Source organism: Scyliorhinus torazame, chromosome 5 (genome assembly GCF_047496885.1).
Source record: "Scyliorhinus torazame isolate Kashiwa2021f chromosome 5, sScyTor2.1, whole genome shotgun sequence".
In the NCBI taxonomy this organism is placed as follows: Eukaryota; Metazoa; Chordata; class Chondrichthyes; order Carcharhiniformes; family Scyliorhinidae; genus Scyliorhinus; species Scyliorhinus torazame.
The window spans coordinates 105531841-105556434 of NC_092711.1; the positions used below are offsets into that span (position 1 = coordinate 105531841).

The window sequence follows — 24594 nt, forward strand, 5'->3', positions numbered from 1 at the left end:
TAATCCCTTTTGCTGTTATTCCTACCAAAATGGATAACCTCACATTTGTCAACATTGTATTCCATCTGCCAGACCCTAGCCCATTCACTTAGACTATCCAAATCCCTCTGCAGACTTCCAGTATCCTCTGCACTTTTTGTTTTACCACTTATCTTAGTGTCGTCTGCAAACTTGGACACATTGCCCTTGGTCCCAACTCCAAATCATCTATGTAAATTGTGAACAGTTGTGGGCCCAACACTGATCCCTGAGGGACACCACTAGCTACTGATTGCCAACCAGAGAAACACCCATTAATCCCCACTCTTTGCTTTCTATTAATTAACCAATCCTCTATCCATGCTACTATTTTCCCCTTAATGCCATGCATCTTTATCTTATGCAACAACCTTTTGTGTGGCACCTTGTCAAAGGCTTTCTGGAAATCCAGATATACCACATCCATTGGCTCCCCGTTATCTACCGCACTGTTAATGTCCTCAAACAATTCCACTAAATTAGTTAGGCACGACCTGCCCTTTATGAACCCATGCTGCGTCTGTCCAATGGGACAATTTCCATCCAGATGCCTCGCTATTTCTTCCTTGATGATAGATTCCAGCATCTTCCCTACTACCGAAGTTAAACTCACTGGCCTATAATTACCCGCTTTCTGCCTAACTCCTTTTTTAAACAGTGGTGTCACGTTTGCTAATTTCCAATCCGCCGGAACCACCCCAGAGTCGAGTGAATTTTGGTAAATTATCACTAGTGCATTTGCAATTTCCCTAGCCATCTCTTTTAGCACTCTGGGATGCATTCCATCTGGTCCAGGAGACTTGTCTACCTTTAGCCCCATTAGCTTGCCCATCAGTACCTCCTTGGTGATATCAATCCTCTCAAGGTCCTCACCTGTCATAGCCACATTTCCATCAGTCACTGGCATGTTATTTGTGTCTTCCACTGTGAAGACCGACCCAAAAAACCTGTTCAGTTCCTCAGCCATTTCCTCATCTCCCATTATTAAATCTCCCTTCTCATCCTCTAAAGGACCAATATTTACCTTAGCCACTCTTTTTTGTTTTATGTATTTGTAGAAACTTTTACTATCTGTTTTTATATTCTGAGCAAGTTTACTCTCATAATCTATCTTACTCTTCTTTATAGCTTTTTTAGTAGCTTTCTGTTGCCCCCTAAAGATTTCCCAGTCCTCTAGTCTCCCACTGATCTTTGCTACTTTGTATGTTAGGGATAGGGTGGAGGTATGGGCTTAAGTAGGGTGCTCTTTCAAAGAGCCGGTGCAGACTCGATGGGCCGAATGGCCTCCTTCTGCACTGTAAATTCTATGATTGCACCTCTATGATTATTGAACAATCAGCGAGTCAGCCTGAAATCTGCCTCACAATGCCCAGGTGATTGACGGCAGCTCCGGACCAATAGGAAGAGGAGGGGCGGGACTGGACGACCGACCGGGGGCAGCGAGTCCTCCAACCAATCGGAGTAAATGAGGGGCGGGCCCGCTGTGATTGAAGCATGCGCAGTGTGGGTAATGGCGATGGAGAAGGAAGTCTTTTTTAGATCGTAAATTGGTAAGAGGCGTTTAACAATATGGAGGGAGCGAGAGATCGCGGGAGCGGGCGGAAACGTTGTGTAAAGTTGTTGAAATCGCAAACCTCGGAAAGGTTTACGGGACCCCGTTTGTACCGAGCGGGGCTGCAGCTCCTCATCTTCGGCTCGGGTTAACGGCCGCCATCTTGATTGGATGTGCATCAGGGCGCATGCGCGTTTGTCGGGTGCGATGTTTCAATGAGTGGGAGGAGCTTGTTCCCCATTGTTCAGATTGGAGACAACTTGTCCATCAACCTGGATTAGTCTTTGAGTCCCAATGTCTTGTTGATGATGCGAAGCGGTGGCAGAGCTGAAAATGAATGAAATGAAAATCGCTTGTCACAAGTAGGCTTCAAATGAAGTTACTGTGAAAAGTCCCTAGTCGCCATATTCCGGCGCCTGTTCGGGGAGGCTGTTAAAGAAAAGGAAGCAAATCCTGCTCTCCGGATTTCACTGTCTTATTAGACATTCTGTCCCATGTGAAATGAAATGAAATGACGGACTGATGGTGATTAATTTTGGAAACTCTTTTTACAAGGGATTAGTAGGGGAGGATTTACACACAGCAAATTCAAGCCAGGGGAAATATTTATCTTCCTGAATTTCATTTCTGGGCTGACAGTGATGCCTTTGTAAACTTCTTTCACAGGGGCTTAGAAAGGGATTCACAGACAAGAAACCCACAACCAATCCTCACATCAAATTCTAACACCACTGTTCGAGTTACCAGGACCTGGAGATTATCGACCTTTGTGTGTAAGCATTGAATTCCATATCATTATCACTCACTGTATAAAATGTCTACCTCCTATCTCCCCTGTAGATCTTGCTCGCAATCTTAAATCTGTGTCCCGTAATCCTTTTACAATCTACTGATGGGAACAGATTTTAAAAATCCTTTGCTGGGTTTGCCGTTGTCGTTTCTGGTGCCTGGGTCGATGCCGGGTGGTCCGTCCGGTTTCATTCCTTTCTCATGTTTTTGTTGTGTTTGAATCAGCTTGGACCAATCCATTTATGATCCAGAACACAATTGAAATCCCCTCCAAGAATCAATTGATCTGTATCCAGGTCTGGGATGGATTCCAACAATTATTTTACAAATGTTTCGATGAGATTCCCTCATTTAAAAAAAAAAGATAGAGAAGCACAATTAGGCCATTCAGCCCATCGAGTTTTCGAGTTTGCCATTTGATCATGGCTGATATGTTTCTCATCCCCATTCATTTTGTATTGTAGCTCTCTTGAAATGAATGCGAACATTGCATTTGCCTTTCTAACTGCCAACTTTCCTTTATTTGTTCTTGGGATGTGGGTGTTGCCTTGGCCCAATGTTACTAATCGTAATCAGTTCGCAAAGCATAATTTAAATCAAACATATCCATTCCAATAGTGGGTTTATTACCCAATGTGTGTAATAGCTGAGAATGTGCTCTATCCACATGACAGAAGCTCCTCGCCCATGTGCAGAGTCCGGCTGTGACTGGAGCATGCGGCGTTCGGGCTGTGACTTGTGCCTGCGCAGTTCAGGCTGTCGCTGACCGTGCGAGGAGAGGGAAAGAAACAATCGAGCGACTTTCAGGATTGGAGCGGGTGGGTGATCGGGGAGCAATAGAAGCTGCGGAGTGAGCCGGGAGGCTTCATAAATACCCCGTGGAGGCTTCAACTCCCGAGGAAAATGTTAACGGTCCCGTCTTAAACAGCACCAAACAGAGTGAGAGCTGAGCGGTGACAGGCCCGGGTTACTGGCCGCCATCTTTACAGAGGACAAGGTGCCGCAGGGCGCATGTGCTGCGAGCCTGGACCGGATGCCAACTCTCCCGGATTGACTGACTGGAGTCTCCAGAATTTTATTTTAATCATTTGTGGGAGTCACTGGCTGGGCCAACATTTATTGCCCATCCCTAATTTCCCTTAAACAGAGTGACTTGCTCGGCCATCTCGGAGGGCATTTAAAGAGTCAACCACATTGCTGTGGGTTGGAATCGTGTCGGCCAGACCAGGTAAGGATGGCAGATTTTCTTTTGTATTCATTCATGGGATGTGGGTGTCGCTGGCTGGGCCAGCATTCACTGCCCAGCACTAATTGCCCTTGAACTGAGTGTACCTCAGAGAGCATTTTAAGAGTCAACCAGCTGACCGTGGATGTTGAGCCGAACCTTTGTCCTAATTAATCATAGATTTACATTGAATTTACAGTGTAGAAGGAGGCCATTCGGCCCTTTGAGTCTGCACTGGCTCTTGGAAAGAGCACCCTACCCAAACTCAACACCTCCACCCAACACCAAGGGCAATTTTGGACACTAAGGGCAATTTATCATGGCCAATCCACCTAACCTGCACATCTTTGGACTGTGGGAGGAAACCGGAGCACCCGGAGGAAACCCACGCAGACACGGGGAGGACGTGCAGACTCCGCACAGACAGTGACCCAAGCCGTAATCGAACCTGGGACCCTGGAGCTGTGAAGCAATTGTGCTATCCACAATGCTACCGTGCTGCCCTTAAGAACAAATAAATCTACACTATATCATTTTACCGTATCCATGTACCTATCCAATAGCTGCTTGAAGGTCCCTAATGTTTCCGACTCAACTACTTCCACAGGCAGTGCATTCCATGCCCCCACTACTCTCTGGGTAAAGATCCTACCTCTGATATCCCTCCTATATCTTCCACCTTTCACCTTAAATTTATGTTCCCTTGTAATGGTGTGTTCCACCCGGGGGAAAAGTCTCTGACTGTCTACTCTATCTATCCCCCTGATCATCTTATAAACCTCTATCAAGTCGCCCCTCATCCTTCTCAGTTCTAATGAGAAAAGGCCTAGCACCCTCAACCGTTCCTCGTAAGACCTACTCTCCATTCCAGGCAACATCTTGGTAAATCTTCTTTGCACCTTTTCCAAAGCTTCCACATCCTTCCCAAAATGAGGCGACCAGAACTGTACACAGATGTATGAACATAGACCCCAAGATCTCTCTGCTCCTCCACATTGCCAAGAACTCTACCGTTAACCCTGTATTCCACATTCATATTGAGTCGATTTCGGCGGCGTGAGAGCAGCTGGTTAGTCAGTTTCAGCGGGAGCATTGCGGAAGGAGGGTGCTGGGAGGTAAGTCAACCTTTAAAAGCACTTCTCTTTGCAGGGGCAGGCCAGTCGATTTCGGCGGCGTGAGAGCAGCTGGTGAGTCAGTTTCAGCGGGAGCATTGCGGAAGGAGGGTGCTGGGAGGTAAGTCAACCTTTAAAAGCACTTCTCTTTGCAGGGGCAGGCCATTCGATTTCGGCGGCGTGAGAGCAGCTGGTTAGTCAGTTTCAGCGGGAGCATTGCGGAAGGAGGGTGCTGGGAGGTAAGTCAACCTTTAAAAGCACTTCTCTTTGCAGGGGCAGGCCAGTCGATTTCGGCGGCGTGAGAGCAGCTGGTTAGTCAGTTTCAGCGGGAGCATTGCGGAAGGAGGGTGCTGGGAGGTAAGTCAACCTTTAAAAGCACTTCTCTTTGCAGGGGCAGGCCAGTCGATTTCGGCGGCGTGAGAGCAGCTGGTTAGTCAGTTTCAGCGGGAGCATTGCGGAAGGAGGGTGCTGGGAGGTAAGTCAACCTTTAAAAGCACTTCTCTTTGCAGGGGCAGGCCAGTTGATTTCTGCGGCGTGAGAGCAGCTGGTTAGTCAGTTTCAGTGGGAGCATTGCGGAAGGAGGGTGCTGGGAGGTAAGTCAACCTTTAAAAGCACTTCTCTTTGCAGGGGCAGGCCAGTCGATTTCGGCGGCGTGAGAGCAGCTGGTTAGTCAGTTTCAGCAGGAGCATTGCGGAAGGAGGGTGCTGGGAGGTAAGTCAACCTTTAAAAGCACTTCTCTTTGCAGGGGCAGGCCAGTCGATTTCGGCGGCGTGAGAGCAGCTGGTGAGTGGTGAGTCAGTTTCAGCAGGAGCTGAGACTTTTTCTCTTTTCTTTAAATTAGTTTTTTAGGCGGGATCAGGAAGTCGACCCGCGGACGTCTGGGAAGACCCTCACCAATAAATTCTGGTGGAGAGGAAACCCGAGACACTACACGTGTAGTGTCTCCCACCCGCCCTCCTCCTCTAACCTAATAATAAAACCCATTGGTCTGAGGTAAGTACCATATTTTTATTATATTATTATTATTTTTTATAAAAATTTAATTTAGTTGTTAGCCAGATCTTGGTAGAAAGTTAGAGGAATGGCAGGGAAGGGAGTACAATGTTCCTCCTGCAGGATGTTTGAGGTGAGGGATGCAGTTAGTGTCCCTGCTGATTTTACCTGCAGGAAGTGCTGCCATCTCCAGCTCCTCCAAGACCGAGTTAGGGAACTGGAGCTGGAGTTGGAAGAACTTCGGATCATTCGGGAGGCAGAAGGGGTCATAGATAGCAGCTTCAGGGAATTAGTTACACCAAAGATTGGAGAGAGGTGGGTAACTGTAAGAGGGACTGGGAAAAAACAGTCAGTGCAGGGATCCCCTGCGGTCGTTCCCCTGAGAAACAAGTATACCGCTTTGGATACTTGTGGCGGGGGGGACTTACCAGGGGTAAGCCATGGGGTACGGGCCTCTGGCACGGAGTCTGTCCCTGTTGCTCAGAAGGGAAGGGGGGAGAGGAGCAGAGCATTAGTAATTGGGGACTCTATAGTCAGGGGCACAGATAGGAGATTTGTGGGAGCGTGAGAGACTCACGTTTGGTATGTTGCCTCCCAGGTGCAAGGGTACGTGATGTCTCGGATCGTGTTTTCCGGGTCCTTAGGGGGGAGGGGGAGCAGCCCCAAGTCGTGGTCCACATTGGCACCAACGACATAGGTAGGAAAGGGGACAAGGATGTCAGGCAGGCTTTCAGGGAGCTAGGATGGAAGCTCAGAACTAGAACAAACAGAGTTGTTATCTCTGGGTTGTTGCCCGTGCCACGTGATAGTGAGATGAGGAATAGGGAGAGAGAGCATTTAAACACGTGGCTACAGGGATGGTGCAGGCGGGAGGGTTTCAGATTTTTGGATAACTGGGGCTCTTTCTGGGGAAGGTGGGACCTCTACAGACAGGATGGTCTACATCTGAACCTGAGGGGCACAAATATCCTGGGGGGGAGATTTGTTAGTGCTCTTTGGGGGGGTTTAAACTAATGCAGCAGGGGCATGGGAACCTGGATTGTAGTTTTAGGGTAAGGGAGAATGAGAGTATAGAGGTCAGGAGCACAGATTTGACGTCGCAGGAGGGGGCCAGCGTTCAGGTAGGTGGTTTGAAGTGTGTCTACTTCAATGCCAGGAGTATACGAAACAAGGTAGGGGAACTGGCAGCGTGGGTTGGTACCTGGGACTTCGATGTTGTGGCCATTTCGGAGACATGGATAGAGCAGGGACAGGAATGGATGTTGCAGGTTCCGGGGTTTAGGTGTTTTAGTAAGCTCAGAGAAGGAGGCAAAAGAGGGGGAGGTGTGGCGCTGCTAGTCAAGAGCAGTATTACGGTGGCGGAGAGGATGCTAGATGGGGACTCTTCTTCCGAGGTAGTATTGGCTGAAGTTAGAAACAGGAAAGGAGAGGTCACCCTGTTGGGAGTTTTTTATAGGCCTCCTAATAGTTCGAGGGATGTAGAGGAAAGGATGGCGAAGATGATTCTGGATATGAGCGAAAGTAGCAGGGTAGTTATTATGGGAGACTTTAACTTTCCAAATATTGACTGGAAAAGATATAGTTCGAGTACAATAGATGGGTCGTTTTTTGTACAGTGTGTGCAGGAGGGTTTCCTGAAACAATATGTTGACAGGCCAACAAGAGGCGAGGCCACGTTGGATTTGGTTTTGGGTAATGAACCAGGCCAGGTGTTGGATTTGGAGGTAGGAGAGCACTTTGGGGACAGTGACCACAATTCGGTGACGTTTACGTTAATGATGGAAAGGGATAAGTATACACCGCAGGGCAAGAGTTATAGCTGGGGGAAGGGCAATTATGATGCCATTAGACGTGACTTGGGGGGGATAAGGTGGAGAAGTAGGCTGCAAGTGTTGGGCACACTGGATAAGTGGGGCTTGTTCAAGGATCAGCTACTGCGTGTTCTTGATAAGTATGTACCGGTCAGACAGGGAGGAAAGCGTCGAGCGAGGGAACCGTGGTTTACCAGGGAAGTGGAATCTCTTGTTAAGAGGAAGAAGGAGGCCTATGTGAAGATGAAGTGTGAAGTTTCGGTTGGGGCGATGGATAGTTACAAGGTAGCGAGGAAGGATCTAAAGAGAGAGCTAAGACGAGCAAGGAGGGGACATGAGAAGTATTTGGCAGGAAGGATCAAGGAAAACCCAAAAGCTTTCTATAGGTATGTCAGGAATAAGCGAATGACTAGGGAAAGAGTAGGACCAGTCAAGGACAGGGATGAGAAATTGTGTGTTGAGTCTGAAGAGATAGGCGAGATACTAAATGAATATTTTTCGTCAGTATTCACTCAGGAAAAAGATAATGTTGTGGAGGAGAATGCTGAGCCCCAGGCTAATAGAATAGATGGCATTGAGGTACGTAGGGAAGAGGTGTTGGCAATTCTGGACAGGCTGAAAATAGATAAGTCCCCGGGACCTGATGGGATTTATCCTAGGATTCTATGGGAGGCCAGGGAAGAGATTGCTGGACCTTTGGCTTTGATTTTTATGTCATCATTGGCTACAGGAATAGTGCCAGAGGACTGGAGGACAGCAAATGTGGTCCCTTTGTTCAAAAAGGGGAGCAGAGACAACCCCGGCAACTATAGACCGGTGAGCCTCACGTCTGTAGTGGGTAAAGTCTTGGAGGGGATTATAAGGGACAAGATTTATAATCATCTAGATAGGAATAATATGATCAGGGATAGTCAGCATGGCTTTGTGAAGGGTAGGTCATGCCTCACAAACCTTATTGAGTTCTTTGAGAAGGTGACTGAACAGGTAGACGAGGGTAGAGCAGTTGATGTGGTGTATATGGATTTCAGCAAAGCGTTTGATAAGGTTCCCCATGGTAGGCTATTGCAAAAAATACGGAGGCTGGGGATTGAGGGTGATTTAGAGATGTGGATCAGAAATTGGCTAGCTGAAAGAAGACAGAGGGTGGTGGTTGATGGGAAATGTTCAGAATGGAGTACAGTCACAAGTGGAGTACCACAAGGATCTGTTCTGGGGCCGTTGCTGTTTGTCATTTTTATCAATGACCTAGAGGAAGGCACAGAAGGGTGGGTGAGTAAATTTGCAGATGATACTAAAGTCGGTGGTGTTGTCGATAGTGTGGAAGGATGTAGCAGGTTACAGAGGGATATAGATAAGCTGCAGAGCTGGGCTGAGAGGTGGCAAATGGAGTTTAATGTAGAGAAGTGTGAGGTGATTCACTTTGGAAGGAATAACAGGAATGCGGAATATTTGGCTAATGGTAAATTTCTTGAAAGTGTGGCTGAGCAGAGGGATCTAGGTGTCCATGTACATAGATCCCTGAAAGTTGCCACCCAGGTTGATAGGGTTGTGAAGAAGGCCTATGGAGTGTTGGCCTTTATTGGTAGAGGGATTGAGTTCCGGAGTCGGGAGGTCATGTTGCAGCTGTACAGAACTCTGGTCCGGCCGCATTTGGAGTATTGCGTACAGTTCTGGTCACCGCATTATAGGAAGGACGTGGAGGCTTTGGAGCGGGTGCAGAGGAGATTTACCAGGATGTTGCCTGGTATGGAGGGAAAATCTTATGAGGAAAGGCTGACGGACTTGAGGTTGTTTTCGTTGGAGAGAAGAAGGTTAAGAGGAGACTTAATAGAGGCATACAAAATGATAAGGGGGTTGGATAGGGTGGACAGTGAGAGCCTTCTCCCGCGGATGGACATGGCTGGCACGAGGGGACATAACTTTAAACTGAGGGGTAATAGATATAGGACAGAGGTCAGAGGTAGGTTCTTTACGCAAAGAGTAGTGAGGCCGTGGAATGCCCTACCTGCTACAGTAGTGAACTCGCCAACATTGAGGGCATTTAAAAGTTTATTGGATAAACATATGGATGATAATGGCATAGTGTAGGTTAGATGGCTTTTGTTTCGGTGCAACATCGTGGGCCGAAGGGCCTGTACTGCGCTGTATTGTTCTATGTTCTATGTTCTATATTTGTCCTTCCAAAATGGACAACCTCACACTTTTCAGGGTTAAACTCCATCTGCCACTTCTCAGCCCAGCTCTGCATCTTATCTATGTCTCTTTGCAGCCGACAACAGCCCTCCTCACTATCCACAACTCCACCAATCTTCGTATCGTCTGCAAATTTACTGACCCACCCTTCAACTCCCTCATCCAAGTCATTAATGAAAATCACAAACAGCAGAGGACCCAGAACTGATCCCACTGGGATCCAGGCTGAATATTTGCCATCCACCACCACTCTCTGACATCTATCGGTTAGCCAGTTCGTTATCCAACTGGCCAAATTTCCCACTATCCCATGCCTCCTTACTTTCTGCAGAAGCCTACCATGGGGAACCTTATCAAATGCCTTACTAAAATCCCTGTACACTACATCCACTGCTTTACCTTCATCCACATGCTTGGTCACCTCCTCAAAGAATTCAATAAGACTTGTAAGGCAAGACTTACCCCTCACAAATCCGTGCTGACTATCCCTAATTAAGTAGTGTCTTTCCAGATGCTCAGAAATCCTATCCTTCAGTACCCTTTCCATTACGTTGCCTACCACCGAAGTAAGACTAGCTGGCCTGTAATTCCCAGGGTTATCACTAGTCCCTTTTTTGAACAGGGGCACGACATTCGCCACTCTCCAATCCCCTGGTACCACCCCTGTTGACAGTGAGGACGAAAAGATCATTGCCAACGGCTCTGCAATTTCATCTCTTGCTTCCCATAGAATCCTTGGATATATCCCGTCAGGCCCGGGGGACTTGTCTATCCTCAAGTTTTTCAAAATGCCCAACACATCTTCCTTCCTAACAAGTATTTCCTCGAGCTTACCAATCTGTTTCACACTGTCCTCTCCAACAATATCGCCCCTCTCATTTGTAAATACAGAAGAAAAGTACTCGTTCAAGACCTCTCCTATCTCTTCAGACTCAATACACAATCTCCCGCTACTGTCCTTGATCGGACCTACCCTCGCTCTAGTCACTCTCATATTTCTCACATATGTGTAAAAGGCCTTGGGGTTTTTCCTTGATCCTACCCGCCAAAGATTGTTCATGCCCTCTCTTAGCTCTCCTAATCCCTTTCTTCAGTTCCATCCTGGCTATCTTGTATCCCTCCAATGCCCTGTCTGAACCTTGTTTCCTCAGCCTTACATAAGTCTCCTTTTTCCTCTTAACAAGACATTCAACCTCTCTTGTCAACCATGGTTCCCTCACTCGACCATCTCTTCCCTGCCTGACAGGGACATACATATCAAGGACACGTAGTACCTGTTCCTTGAACAAGTTCCACATTTCACTTGTGTCCTTCCCTGACAGCCTATGTTCCCAACTTATGCACTTCAATTCTTGTCTGACAACATCGTATTTACCCTTCCCCCAATTGTAAACCTTGCCCTGTTGCACGCACCTATCCCTCTCCATTACTAAAGTGAAAGTCACAGAATTGTGGTCACTATCTCCAAAATGCTCCCACACTAACAAATCTATCACCTGCCCTGGTTCATTACCAAGTACTAAATCCAATATTGCCCCTCCTCTGGTCGGACAATCTACATACTGTGTTAGAAAAGCTTCCTGGACACACTGCACAAACACCACACCATCCAAACTATTTGATCTAAAGAGTTTCCACTCAATATTTGGGAAGTTAAAGTCACCCATGACTACAACCCTGTGACTTCTGCACCTTTCCAAAATCTGTTTCCCAATCTGTTCCTCCACATCTCTGCTACTATTGGGGGGCCTATAGAAAACTCCTAACAAGGTGACTGCTCCTTTCCTATTTCTGACTTCAACCCATACTACCTCATTAGGGTGATACTCCACCCTAATGAGGTAGTATGGAGTAGAGGTTTAACAGACGGGAAAAGCAAACCAAACGTCACATCGCGATCTGACAGAGTCACCTGATTCATCAGAACCTGAATTTCAGCAGCATCTGGGTGTGGAAGGTAAAAGGTTTGTCTGTTCTGTCTGTGAGGGAAGATTTCAGGTCTCAGTGTGACTGGAAAAGCCCCGAGATTCACAAACCCTGGTTAGACCAAACCTGGAGAACTGTGTTCAGTTCTGGGCAACAAACCTGAGGAAGGATAGAATGACCTCGGAGGGAGTGTAGCACAGATTTACCTGAGTGATATCTGAACCCCCCCGGGGTTAAATTACAAAACTAGACTTCACAAAAGAGTCAGAGACATGATGGTACAGAGAATGGCATTTGGCCCATTGAATCCATGCTAGCTCTCTGGAGCAATCCAGTCAGTCCTATTCTCCTGCTCTACCCTTCTATCCTCGCATGTTTATTTCCCTCAAATATCTATCCAATTTCCTTTGGAAATCAAATGATTCATGGATCTATTTTCAAACTCCCTCATAGGCAGCAAGTATCAGGTATTGCTGCTCGCTTTTGTAAAAACATATATCTCATATCACCTCATATCTCCTGTACCTTTTACATACAAACTAGGAACAGGCCACTCGGCCCCTCGAGCCTGCTCAGCATTCAATAAGATTGCGGCTGATCTCATTCTAACCTCAACTCTACATTCCTGCCTACCCCTGATGACCTTTCACCCCCTTGCTCATCAAGAATCTATCCAGCTCTGCCTTAAAAATATTCAAGGTCTCTGCTTCCACTGCCTTTTAAGGACGTGAGTTTCAAAATCTTACAACCCTCAAGAGAATAAAAAATCCTCATCTCATCTTAAATGGGTGACTCCTTATTTTGCCCTCGTTCTCGATTCTCCCACAAGAGGAAACATCCTCTCCACATCGACCCTGTCAAGAACCCTCAGGATCTTTTATAGTTCAATCCAGGTTTTACCCAAAACTTTAAATCTGTCTCCCTAGTGCTTGTATGATCAGTGAATGGAAACAGAGTTTCTTTGTCCACCCAATGGAAACCTGGCGTAATCTTGTGTACTTGAATCAAATCTCCCCTCAACCTCCTTTGCTGGAACCATTCTGGTAAATCTCCTCTGCACCTTCTCAACAGCCTTTCCATTCTTCCTGAAGAGTGGTGACCAGAGCTTTATAAAGATTCATAGAATAGAATTAGAACCATAGAATTCCTGCAGTGAAGCAGGAGGCCATTCGGTCCATCAAGTCTGCACCAATTCTCTGAAAGGGCACCCTGCCTAGGCCCACACTCCGACCCTGTCCCTGTAACCCCATAGCCCCACCGAACCTGCACATCCCTGGACACTAATGGGCAATTTATCAAGGCCAATCCACCTAACTTTCCCTTCTTTGGACTGTTGGAGGAAACCTGAGCACCGGGTGGAAACCCACGCAGACACGGGGCGAAAGTGCAAACTCCACAGAGACAGTCACCGAGGCCGGAATTGAACCCGGGTCCCTGGCGCTGTGAGGTAGCAGTGCTAACCACCGTGCCACCAAAAGCATAGTTTCAATATCAATATTTCTATTTATGAAGCTCAAGGTCGAACATGCTTTGCCAACTACTCTCTTAATATGTCTTGTAGATATACAAAATTCCTCTTCGCCTCTTTCTCTCTCCTCCCAAAGAGGTCAATTGGGTTTTATAACAATCCAGCCATTTTCATGGTCACTTTTTCCCAGTGCCGGCCCCACAAATGACCAGATTCATTTCTAAATTTCATAACCTGCCTTTGTGTTTTTGTGGGTTCTCTCTCATTCCCTATTTTCTGTTTTAAATCAGTTTCACAGGGTGTTCGAAGGGGAGGCTTCAAAGTCCGGAAACACAAACCAAGCATCACATCAGGATCTGACAGAGTCCTCAATTTATCATATCCTGAATATCATCGCAATAACATTGAACATGGAAGGAAAAAGCATTGTTCACAGTGGGGAGAAACCGTACACGTGTTGTGTGTATGGACGAGGAGTCACTCGATTATCAGGCCTCACAAGCCACAAATGCAGTCACACTGAGGAGAAACCGTGGAAATGTGCGGACTGTGGGAAAGGATTCACTTCCCCATCCCAGCTGGAAACTCATCGACGCAGTCACACTGGGGAGAGACCATTCACCTGCTCCGAGTGTGGGAAGGGATTCACTCAGTCATCTGACCTGTCCACACACCAGCGAGTTCACACTGGGGAGAGACCGTTTAGGTGCTCTTACTGTGGGACTGGGTTCAGAAAATCATCTCACCTCACTGCACATCAGCGAATTCACACTGGGGAGAGGCCATTCACCTGCTCAGAGTGTGGGAAAGGATTCACTCAGTCATCCCTACTGCTGAGACACCAGCTAGTTCACACTGGGGAGAGACCGTTTCAATGTCCAGACTGCAGGAAGTGCTTTAGAAGTTCTGGGGATCTGATACGCCATCAACGTGTTCACACTGATGAGAGACCGTTCAGGTGCTCTCACTGCGGGACAGGGTTCAGGCGATCATCGAACCTCACTGTACATCAGCGAATCCACACTGGGGAGAGACCATTCGCCTGTTCCGAGTGTGGGAAGAGATTCACTGAGTCATCTAATCTGTCCACACAGCAGCGAGTTCACACTGGGGAGAGACCATTCACCTGCTCCAAGCGTGGGAAGGGATTCACTAAGACACCCCACCTTCTGAGTCACCAGCGAATTCACACTGGGGAGAGGCCATTCACCTGCTCAGAGTGTGGGAAGGGATTTACTGAGTCATCCGCACTGCGGAAGCACCAGCGAATTCACACTGGGGAGAGACCATTCACCTGCTCCAAGTGTGGGAAGGGATTCGCCACTTCATCCCACCTGCTGAGACACCAGCGAGACCACACGTACCTACAGTGATTGGATTTTGCTGTTCCTCGCAGTCAGGACTGAACCATGTTCGTTTGGGTCACTTTCTGCTGATCACAAACTCCAGCCCATTTACAGGGGCTAATATTCTGGCTAGAAGTCAAATAAATTAGATTTGTGTTAAATGCGCAGTGTTGAAACTTTCTAATATCTCTGACACGAGTTAGTTCCTTTTGAAGTACTCTCGCTCTCCCCTGTCTCTTCCATCCTCACCTCCAACAAGACGTGTGAGGAGCTTGTGGAGCTTCTTTGTGACTGAGATTGAGTAAATCCGATCAGCTGCCTCTGCTGCTTCCCTCCCTTCCATGAGCCCATCAAACCAAACTGTCTCTAAATTTCATCCTTTGCCGAGCCCTGAACCCACATCTCTCTCTAGTTTCTCTCCCATCTCCCCTCATGGCTTCTCAGAGCTCATCTTGTCCATGAGACCCAGCTCCTGCTCCATCGACCCTATTCCCACTAAGCGACTGATCAGCCAACTACCCTGTGTCCATGGATATTGTCAACATTTCTCTCTCTTCAGGTACTGTCCCTCTGTCCTTCAAATCTGCCATCACCACCCCCTCCTCAATAAAACAGGTCCTTGACCCTGCCTTCCTTACAAATTACTGCTCCATCCCTCTCCTCTCCAAATATTTGAACATGTTGTCACCTCCCAAATCCTTGCCCAGCTTTCCCAGAACTCCCATGTTGGAATCCCTTCAATCAGGTCTGTCCTGTCACAGTGAAATACAAGAGACAAACAGAATCTTACCCGGAGAGAAAGACAGACAATCCGGGAGCTTGGATGCAAGGGTGGCACGGTAGCACAGTGGGTAGCACCGTTGCTTCACAGCGCCAGGAACCCGGGTTCGATTCCTGGCTTGGATCACTGTCTGTGCAGAGTCTGCACGTTCTCCCCGTGTCTGTGTGGCTTTCCTCCGGGTGCTCCGGTTTCCTCCCATACTCCAAAGATGTGCAGATTAGGTGGATTGACTATGCTGAATTGCCCTTCGTGTCCAAAAGATTAGGTGGGGTTACTGGGTTATGGGGGTAGGGTGGAGGTGTGGGCTTAAGTAGGATGCTCTTTCCAAGGGCTGGCACAGACTCAATGGGCCAAATGGCCTCCTGCCCTGTAAATTCTCTGATTCTATGAGGTGAGATTGTCCTTTCTGAGCTCCAGCCAGGTGATGTTAAACACTCAGGCGGGAAAGACAAAAATCTGCAACGTGTTTAAAACAGCTGATTTATTTCACCAATATCTAGAATGTTAAACTCCAATCCCTTAGAGGTTATTATCATCAGAAACAAACTCCAACAACAGAGTAAAAACCTCAAAGTTCTGGTATAGATAGAGGCCATTTGGCCCATTGTGTGTGTGCTGGCTGAAGTGGAGCTATTCAGCTTAATCCTATTTTGCAGGTCTCAGTGGATTGCCCTGTGTGTCCCAGTCCTTCAATTGGATATCCAAGACATTTATTTTAAAGTGATCGGGATTTCTGCTTCTATGACTCTATCAGACAGTGAGTTCTAGACTCCCACCACTGAAATGATTACCCCCTTCCACTCCCAACCCTCTGCTGATTACTTTAAATCTAAACCCCTTGGTTATTGATATAGATTCTTCTTATCCATTCTATCCGGGCCCCTCATAATATTAAACACCTCAGTTAATCTCTCCTCAGCGTTCTCTGTTCCACAGAAAACCACCTCGGCCTCTCCAATCTTTCCTCATTGTTAAAATTCTCCATTTGCGTCACCATCCTCATCAATCTCCTCTGCATCCTCTCTGGTATGAACACATCCTTCCTGTAATGTGGTGACCAGACCTGTACTCAGTAATGCAGCTGTGGTTTAACTAGTGTTTTGGACAGCTGTGGTTTAACTAGTGTTTTGGACAGCTGTGGTTTAACTAGTATTTTGGACAGCTCCAGTATAACCTCCCTGATCTTATAATAAAATCAGAAAATGCTGGAAATACTCAGCAGCTCTGGCAGCATCTGTGGAGAGAGGGGTTTCAGGTCTTTCCTCCAATAGAAATTGCTGGGAATATTCCCTGCTCTAGTACTCTATGTCCCCGTGAATGAAGTATCCTCTCTGCCTTTACAATCACCGTATCTACCTCTCCTGTCACCTTCAGGGATCTGTGGACTTGCACTCTTAGGCCCCTCTGTCCCTCTACACCTCACTGTCAAACCATTCATATTCTTTCCCTTTGCCGCATTTGTCCTCCCAAATGTATTTATTACCCCGCGCTTCTCTGGATTGACCTCAGATTGCAACCTTCCTAGCCGGCTGATCAGTCTATTGATGTCTTCCTGCATTTCTGTTGTCTCTCTATCTTTTCTCGTGGTATTATCCTGTCTGAACCTTAATGTTCCTACTCGCATCACAGTCTTGTGGACGGCACGGTGGCACAGTGTTTAGCACTGTTGCTTCACTGCACCAAGGTCCCAGATTTGATTCCTGGCTTGTGTCACTGTCTGTGCGGAGTCTGCACGTTCTCTGTGTGTGCATGGGTTTCCTCCGGGTGCTCTGGTTTCCTCCCCTGGACTGAACCATATTCGTTGGAGTCTGTTGCTCCCACAAGTCCCGAAACACATGCTGTTAGGTGAATTGGACATTCTGAATTCTCGCTCAGTGTACCCAAGCGGGCGCCGGAATGTGGCGACTTGGGGCTTTTCACAGTAACTTCATTGCAGTGTTAATGTAAGCTTACTTGAGACAATAAAAATTATTATTAACTTTCTTCATACGTTAACTGGCTGGAGTTTAATCTTCAAGATATATGTTGGTTTGTGTGATGGCGGGGTCCCTTTTTAAATGCAACAGTGATCCTATCCTTCGATTTAAGAACTCCCAAAGAAACTGGTGAACAATACAATAATGAATTTTTACTTAGTCCTAAATTGCCTTTGTAAAAAACTCTACAATTCAGTGTCTGAACACTTACTCTGATTAACATCGCCCATTAGAAAATGCTGATTAATCCTCACTGACAATCCTTCCTGACTGACACATTCTTCACATGACACCTCCATTACGAAAGTAAATATAACAGTTCAATATTTTACAAGAACATCAATTTAAAAAATAATAATAACCTTTATTGTCATAAGTAGGCTTACATTATCACTTCAATGAAGTTACTGTGAAAATCCCCTAGTCGCCACACTGCAGCGCCTGTTCAGGTGAATTCAGAACGTCCAATTCACCTAACAAACATGTCTTTCGGGGAGAATGTGCAGACTCTGCACAGGCAGTGACCCAAGCGGTAGTCGAACCCAGACCCTGGTGCTGTGAAGCAACAGTGCTAACCACTGTGCTACTCTGCTGCCCTAATGATGCAGTTTGATGGGCACGTTGTCATGATAGCGACTGATTGTCAGTAAACACTTCCCAGTCATTACGGTCAATATTTATTACATAAGTGGGGAGTGAACAGGCAGTAGTGGAGTACATTCAGAGACAGGCAAGGCAGCACCCAGTTATTAGCCTTGGCTAGAACGTCAGCTTTTTCAGCATTGTTTCTCCAGGGTAATTAAAGCTTTTGATTGTCTCACAGGAAAGAAACACAGGCTCAGGTGCTGATGGAGACCTTGTGCATCCTCAGCCAACAATAGTAATTATATAAAAAAATCGAGGATTTGAAATATGTGAAGGTATAATCGATAAGTTTGCAGATGGAAAATTGTTGGTGTGGAAACTAACAAAGACAAAAGCCTTAAATTACAGCATGATACAGATGGGCTGGTTATATGGGCAGAACAGTGGCAAATGGAATTTAACCAGGAAAAGTGGTAGCTCTTGTACAGAGTCAGTACAGACATGATGTGCCGAGTTACTTCCATCTGTGCTGGATCATTTTAGATAACACTGAACATTCAGTATCATGAGCAAGTGGGAAGGAGATAGAGGAATTACTGATTCTGGGATTGAACCCAGCAAGTGTTTGCATCTTCTGGGGAGGAGAGAGGAAAGACCCATTGGGGAAAAAACCTTAAGTTCTGCATTGTTCCACAGGAGAGCAGCATTTAATCATTTTGAGAAATGAAGAACAGCAGAATACACATTGATAATTTGTTTGATTATTTTTATTGGTAATCTCGTTATTTTGTATTAACTGTTTGCGATGTCAATGGTACGGCTATTACCCAACATTCCCTGCGGCTGTGAATGTGCCCTATTTACTCCACAGGAGTCCAGTGCGCAGATGCAATGAGGGGCTGTATCTGGAGCATGCGCAATGTCACTTTGCTTGGAGGTCTGAGAGTGCGGGAGTGGCTGTTTGGGGCGGTGAGAGTTGGTGAGGCGGAGGGAGGAATGGAGTCGGGGTGGGGAGGGAGTGAAAGCTTCATAAACACCTCCTGCCGGTCACAAGGCCGGAATAAGGCGCTGCAAATCCCGCGTTTGCAGCTGCGGAGATTTTATCTGGTATCAGGCCCAGTTCCACGGCCGCCATCTTTATTTTGCTGAGGGGCCACCTGACAATTTTGATAATAATTTTACCATTTATTACTAGATCATATGTTCAACTTTTTATTGTATAATCATTTTATTTGTGTACATGAAGTTATTATTATTAATTGTTTATTGCTGAATTATGTAATCATGATATCAATTTTCAATCAGTATATCAATGTTAAGATCTGTAAAATGTTAACCATAATACAACCGTAATGACTCATTTTCAGTTTTTTGACTGGCTTTGTAAATGTCGTACCAGATTCACATCCAAAAATCTATTAACTTATAGAAATCTGCAGGCTATCCACTAAATACCTTTTCAGGTACTTAAATATAACCTTGACAAAAAAAAATATAACCTTGACAAAAAAAAACCTCAACATCTTAACCTCCCAACTAATATTAAACAAAAAGGATCAATTTGCCTCATCAGTAAGAACCCTAAAGGGATACAAATGGGTAATAGTGTTTGTACTAATTATGTAGATGTTAACACAGCTTATAAATGTACAAATGATCGCTTACAAAGAGTTCTGCGGTCCTCAAGGATAACAGGCATACCTAACCTCAAAAATAATAAAACATTCAAAGACCGATAGTTCTTAGAATATATTTTTTATATTCGGCTTATAATGTAACTTATTTTATTTGTGATAATAAACCATATCCCTGGCTCCCAAGATCCTGGTCAGGATCTTGCTATTTAGGATACATTGTACCCGCCATTCGTCATGTGACTAATCTCCGTCATGCTTCAGAAGCAGCTGTTCGAAGAAATAGGTTCCATTACCTTAAGAGATGCAATTTATGCTAGAATGATTCCTTTCTATTGGGAAATGAGGATGGAGAATGAATTGAATGAAATAACAACCATCTTACAAAACGTAGCCGATTACACCGCCACTGCCCTAGATTTCTGACGAAATGCGAGCAATTCAAACCATGGTATTACAAAATCGAATGGCACTTGACTATGTGCTGGCTGAAAAGGGTGGCACCTGCACCCTAATTGGTGCAGAATGTTGCACTTTCATTCCCGATAACTCTAAAGAAGTTAAAGATTTGGCATTACATATCGAAAAAGAAATTAAAAAAAACTTGATCCACCCCAATTTATCTCTCTCTGGGATAAAATTTGCGAGTGGCTTGGACACACTGGAATGTCCACAATAAGAATAATCCTATTCTCCTGTGTAGCTGTATTCATCATTTACATAACATATCAATGTGCTAAGTGCATCAAAGAACTATTCGCTAAACGCAGGGGACCAACTATCAGAATGATTCAAACTAACCCAACTGCACCCCCAATTGAGGAATTTGAGATGAAATACTATTGTTCAAATGTTACTGATCAATCAACTATTTGACTATTAACATATTATTTAATTTATTAACACTGAATCAGTAGTATCAAATTTGATTAATTTATTAATTATAATAATTATTTTGAAATGCCTGTTGCAATGCCAAGTGTCCATTCTTTTGTTTAAAACTGCAATGACAATATTAATGAGTTATTCTTTGCGCTTTTACCTATCCTATCGCATTAATGATGTCTTTTATCTTATTCTGATATATCTCACTTAATCTTTCGACTTTTCAAAGGGCCGACTGTAGAAGCCAGGTATTTCTAATACAACTAGTATAGGTAAAAGATAACTGTTTAAGCATAAATATTAAGCCCCAGTTTTAGACACACATTTTAAATTCACTTATAACCTCAGGTCATCTCTGATCATACAGAGACACAAAAACAGCATGAAACAGCATAATTCCATCATAGATTAAAACAGCACAGTTGCAAGACAATTTGACACTATACTTGTTCTGTCAGATCAAGGACAGAGCTACACCATAACAATGCCACAGTAATATGAAGGCACCATTGTTCATAATGCAGATAACAGCTAAGTCAGCAGACCAGTTTTTGCTGGTAAAGATAAAGCAGAATATCGCATTCCATAACATGCACAAGTATTCAGACATGAAACAATTAAAACGACTGTTGCACATTGAAGATGGACGGCTTGCCGTCAAATCAAATGTGTTTGAGTCTAACCCAAACCAATTAGGATTGTATTGGGGTGTGATTAGATGACTTAAGACAGATATGAAAGGGTATAACTGAAGAAGTTTTTTGTGTGTGTGTTTTTAGTGTGTGTGTGTTTTTGGTGTTTTAGTTTAGGTGGAGTTTAGTTTTAGATTAGTTTTTGTTTTGTTGGTTTGAAGCTGAAGATTAGCTCTCTCTCTTTTTTTACATTTCATTTTCAGACTTTGACTTTTAAAAGTTATTGTTGAGCTGTCTGCCTAAGCAAGAAGAGAATGTCTTTACATAGAACATAGAACAATACAGCGCAGTACAGGCCCTTCGGCCCACGATGTTGCACCGAAACAAAAGCCATCTAACCTACACTATGCCATTATCATCCATATGTTTATCCAATAAACTTTTAAATGCCCTCAATGTTGGCGAGTTCACTACTGTAGCAGGTAGGGCATTCCACGGCCTCACTACTCTTTGCGTAAAGAACCTACCTCTGACCTCTGTCCTATATCTATTACCCCTCAGTTTAAAGTTATGTCCCCTCGTGCCAGCCATATCCATCCGCGGGAGAAGGCTCTCACTGTCCACCCTATCCAACCCCCTGATCATTTTGTATGCCTCTATTAAGTCTCCTCTTAACCTTCTTCTCTCCAACGAAAACAACCTCAAGTCCATCAGCCTTTCCTCATAAGATTTTCCCTCCATACCAGGCAACATCCTGGTAAATCTCCTCTGCACCCGCTCCAAAGCCTCCACGTCCTTCCTATAATGCGGTGACCAGAACTGTACGCAATACTCCAAATGCGGCCGTACCAGAGTTCTGTACAGCTGCAACATGACCTCCCGACTCCGGAACTCAATCCCTCTACCAATAAAGGCCAACACTCCATAGGCCTTCTTCACAACCCTATCAACCTGGGTGGCAACTTTCAGGGATCTATGTACATGGACACCTAGATCCCTCTGCTCATCCACACTTTCAAGAACTTTACCATTAGCCAAATATTCCGCATTCCTGTTATTCCTTCCAAAGTGAATCACCTCACACTTCTCTACATTAAACTCCATTTGCCACCTCTCAGCCCAGCTCTGCAGCTTATCTATATCCCTCTGTAACCTGCTACATCCTTCCACACTATCGACAACACCACCGACTTTAGTATCGTCTGCAAATTTACTCACCCACCCTTCTGCGCCTTCCTCTAGGTCATTGATAAAAATGACAAACAGCAACGGCCCCAGAACAGATCCTTGTGGTACTCCACTTGTGACTGTACTCCATTCTGAACATTTCCCATCAACCACCACCCTCTGTCTTCTTTCAGCTAGCCAATTTCTGATCCACATCTCTAAATCACCCTCAATCCCCAGCCTCCGTATTTTCTGCAATAGCCTACCGTGGGGAACCTTATCAAACGCTTTGCTGAAATCCATATACACCACATCAACTGCTCTACCCTCGTCTACCTGTTCAGTCACCTTCTCAAAGAACTCGATAAGGTTTGTGAGGCATGACCTACCCTTCACAAAGCCATGCTGACTATCCCTGATCATATTATTCCTATCTAGATGATTATAAATCTTGTCTCTTATAATCCCCTCCAAGACTTTACCCACTACAGACGTGAGGCTCACCAGTCTATAGTTGCCGGGGTTGTCTCTGCTCCCCTTTTTGAACAAAGGGACCACATTTGCTGTCCTCCAGTCCTCTGGCACTATTCCTGTAGCCAATGATGACATAAAAATCAAAGCCAAAGGTCCAGCAATCTCTTCCCTGGCCTCCCAGAGAATCCTAGGATAAATCCCATCAGGTCCCGGGGACTTATCTATTTTCAGCCTGTCCAGAATTGCCAACACCTCTTCCCTACGTACCTCAATGCCATCTATTCTATTAGCCTGGGGCTCAGCATTCTCCTCCATAACATTATCTTTTTCCTGAGTGAATACTGACGAAAAATATTCATTTAGTATCTCGCCTATCTCTTCAGACTCCACACACAATTTCCCATCCCTGTCCTTGACTGGTCCTACTCTTTCCCTAGTCATTCGCTTATTCCTGACATACCTATAGAAAGCTTTTGGGTTTTCCTTGATCCTTCCTGCCAAATACTTCTCATGTCCCCTCCTTGCTCGTCTTAGCTCTCTCTTTAGATCCTTCCTCGCTACCTTGTAACTATCCATCGCCCCAACCGAAACTTCACACTTCATCTTCACATAGGCCTCCTTCTTCCTCTTAACAAGAGATTCCACTTCCTTGGTAAACCACGGTTCCCTCGCTCGACGCCTTCCTCCCTGTCTGACCGGTGCATACTTATCAAGAACACGCAGTAGCTAATCCTTGAACAAGCCCCACTTATCCAGTGTGCCCAACACTTGCAGCCTACTTCTCCACCTTATCCCCCCCAAGTCACGTCTAATGGCATCATAATTGCCCTTCCCCCAGCTATAACTCTTGCCCTGCGGTGTATACTTATCCCTTTCCATCATTAACGTAAACGTCACCGAATTGTGGTCACTGTCCCCAAAGTGCTCTCCTACCTCCAAATCCAACACCTGGCCTGGTTCATTATCCAAAACCAAATCCAACGTGGCCTCGCCTCTTGTTGGCCTGTCAACATATTGTTTCAGGAAACCCTCCTGCACACACTGTACAAAAAACGACCCATCTATTGTACTCGAACTATATCTTTTCCAGTCAATATTTGGAAAGTTAAAGTCTCCCATAATAACTACCCTGTTACTTTCGCTCTTATCCAGAATCATCTTCGCCATCCTTTCCTCTACATCCCTAGAACTATTAGGAGGCCTATAAAAAAACTCCCAACAGGGTGACCTCTCCTTTCCTGTTTCTAACTTCAGCCCATACTACCTCGGAAGAAGAGTCCCCATCTAGCATCCTCTCCGCCACCGTAATACTGCTCTTGACTAGCAGCGCCACACCTCCCCCTCTTTTGCCTCCTTCTCTGAGCTTACTAAAACACCTAAACCCCGGAACCTGCAACATCCATTCCTGTCCCTGCTCTATCCATGTCTCCGAAATGGCCACAACATCGAAGTCCCAGGTACCAACCCATGCTGCCAGTTCCCCTACCTTGTTTCGTATACTCCTGGCATTGAAGTAGACACACTTCAAACCACCTACCTGAACACTGGCCCCCTCCTGCGACGTCAAATCTGTGCTCCTGACCTCTATACTCTCATTCTCCCTTACCCTAAAACTACAATCCAGGTTCCCATGCCCCTGCTGCATTAGTTTAAACCCCCCCAAAGAGCACTAACAAATCTCCCCCCCAGGATATTTGTGCCCCTCAGGTTCAGATGTAGACCATCCTGTCTGTAGAGGTCCCACCTTCCCCAGAAAGAGCCCCAGTTATCCAGAAATCTGAATCCCTCCCGCCTGCACCATCCCTGTAGCCACGTGTTTAAATGCTCTCTCTCCCTATTCCTCATCTCACTATCACGTGGCACGGGCAACAACCCAGAGATAACAACTCTGTTTGTTCTAGTTCTGAGCTTCCATCCTAGCTCCCTGCAAGCCTGCCTGACATCCTTGTCCCCTTTCCTACCTATGTCGTAGTGCCAATGTGGACCACGACTTGGGGCTGCTCCCCCTCCCCCCTAAGGACCCGGAA

The 24594-nt window shown here is 45.7% G+C and overlaps 1 protein-coding gene across 4 annotated transcripts in view; it reads left to right on the forward strand.

Annotated features, from left to right (window-relative positions):
- The first annotated feature begins 1503 nt into the window (after nt 1-1503).
- LOC140421561 (uncharacterized) overlaps nt 1504-24594 on the forward strand; it is a 32394-nt gene continuing 9303 nt past the window's right edge. For 2 of the 4 annotated variants that reach the window (XR_011946904.1, XR_011946905.1), the window contains exons 1-2: nt 1504-1568; nt 2237-2343. Coding sequence is in view for 2 of the 4 variants with exons in the window: in XM_072506347.1 (XP_072362448.1) it covers nt 13498-14460 (963 nt within the window). In the remaining 2 variants the exon portion in view is untranslated. Of the gene's footprint in view, nt 1569-2236; nt 2344-3196; nt 3588-13377; nt 18775-24594 lie in introns of those variants that run through there. The other 2 variants (XM_072506347.1, XM_072506348.1) reach the window with 2 other exon arrangements.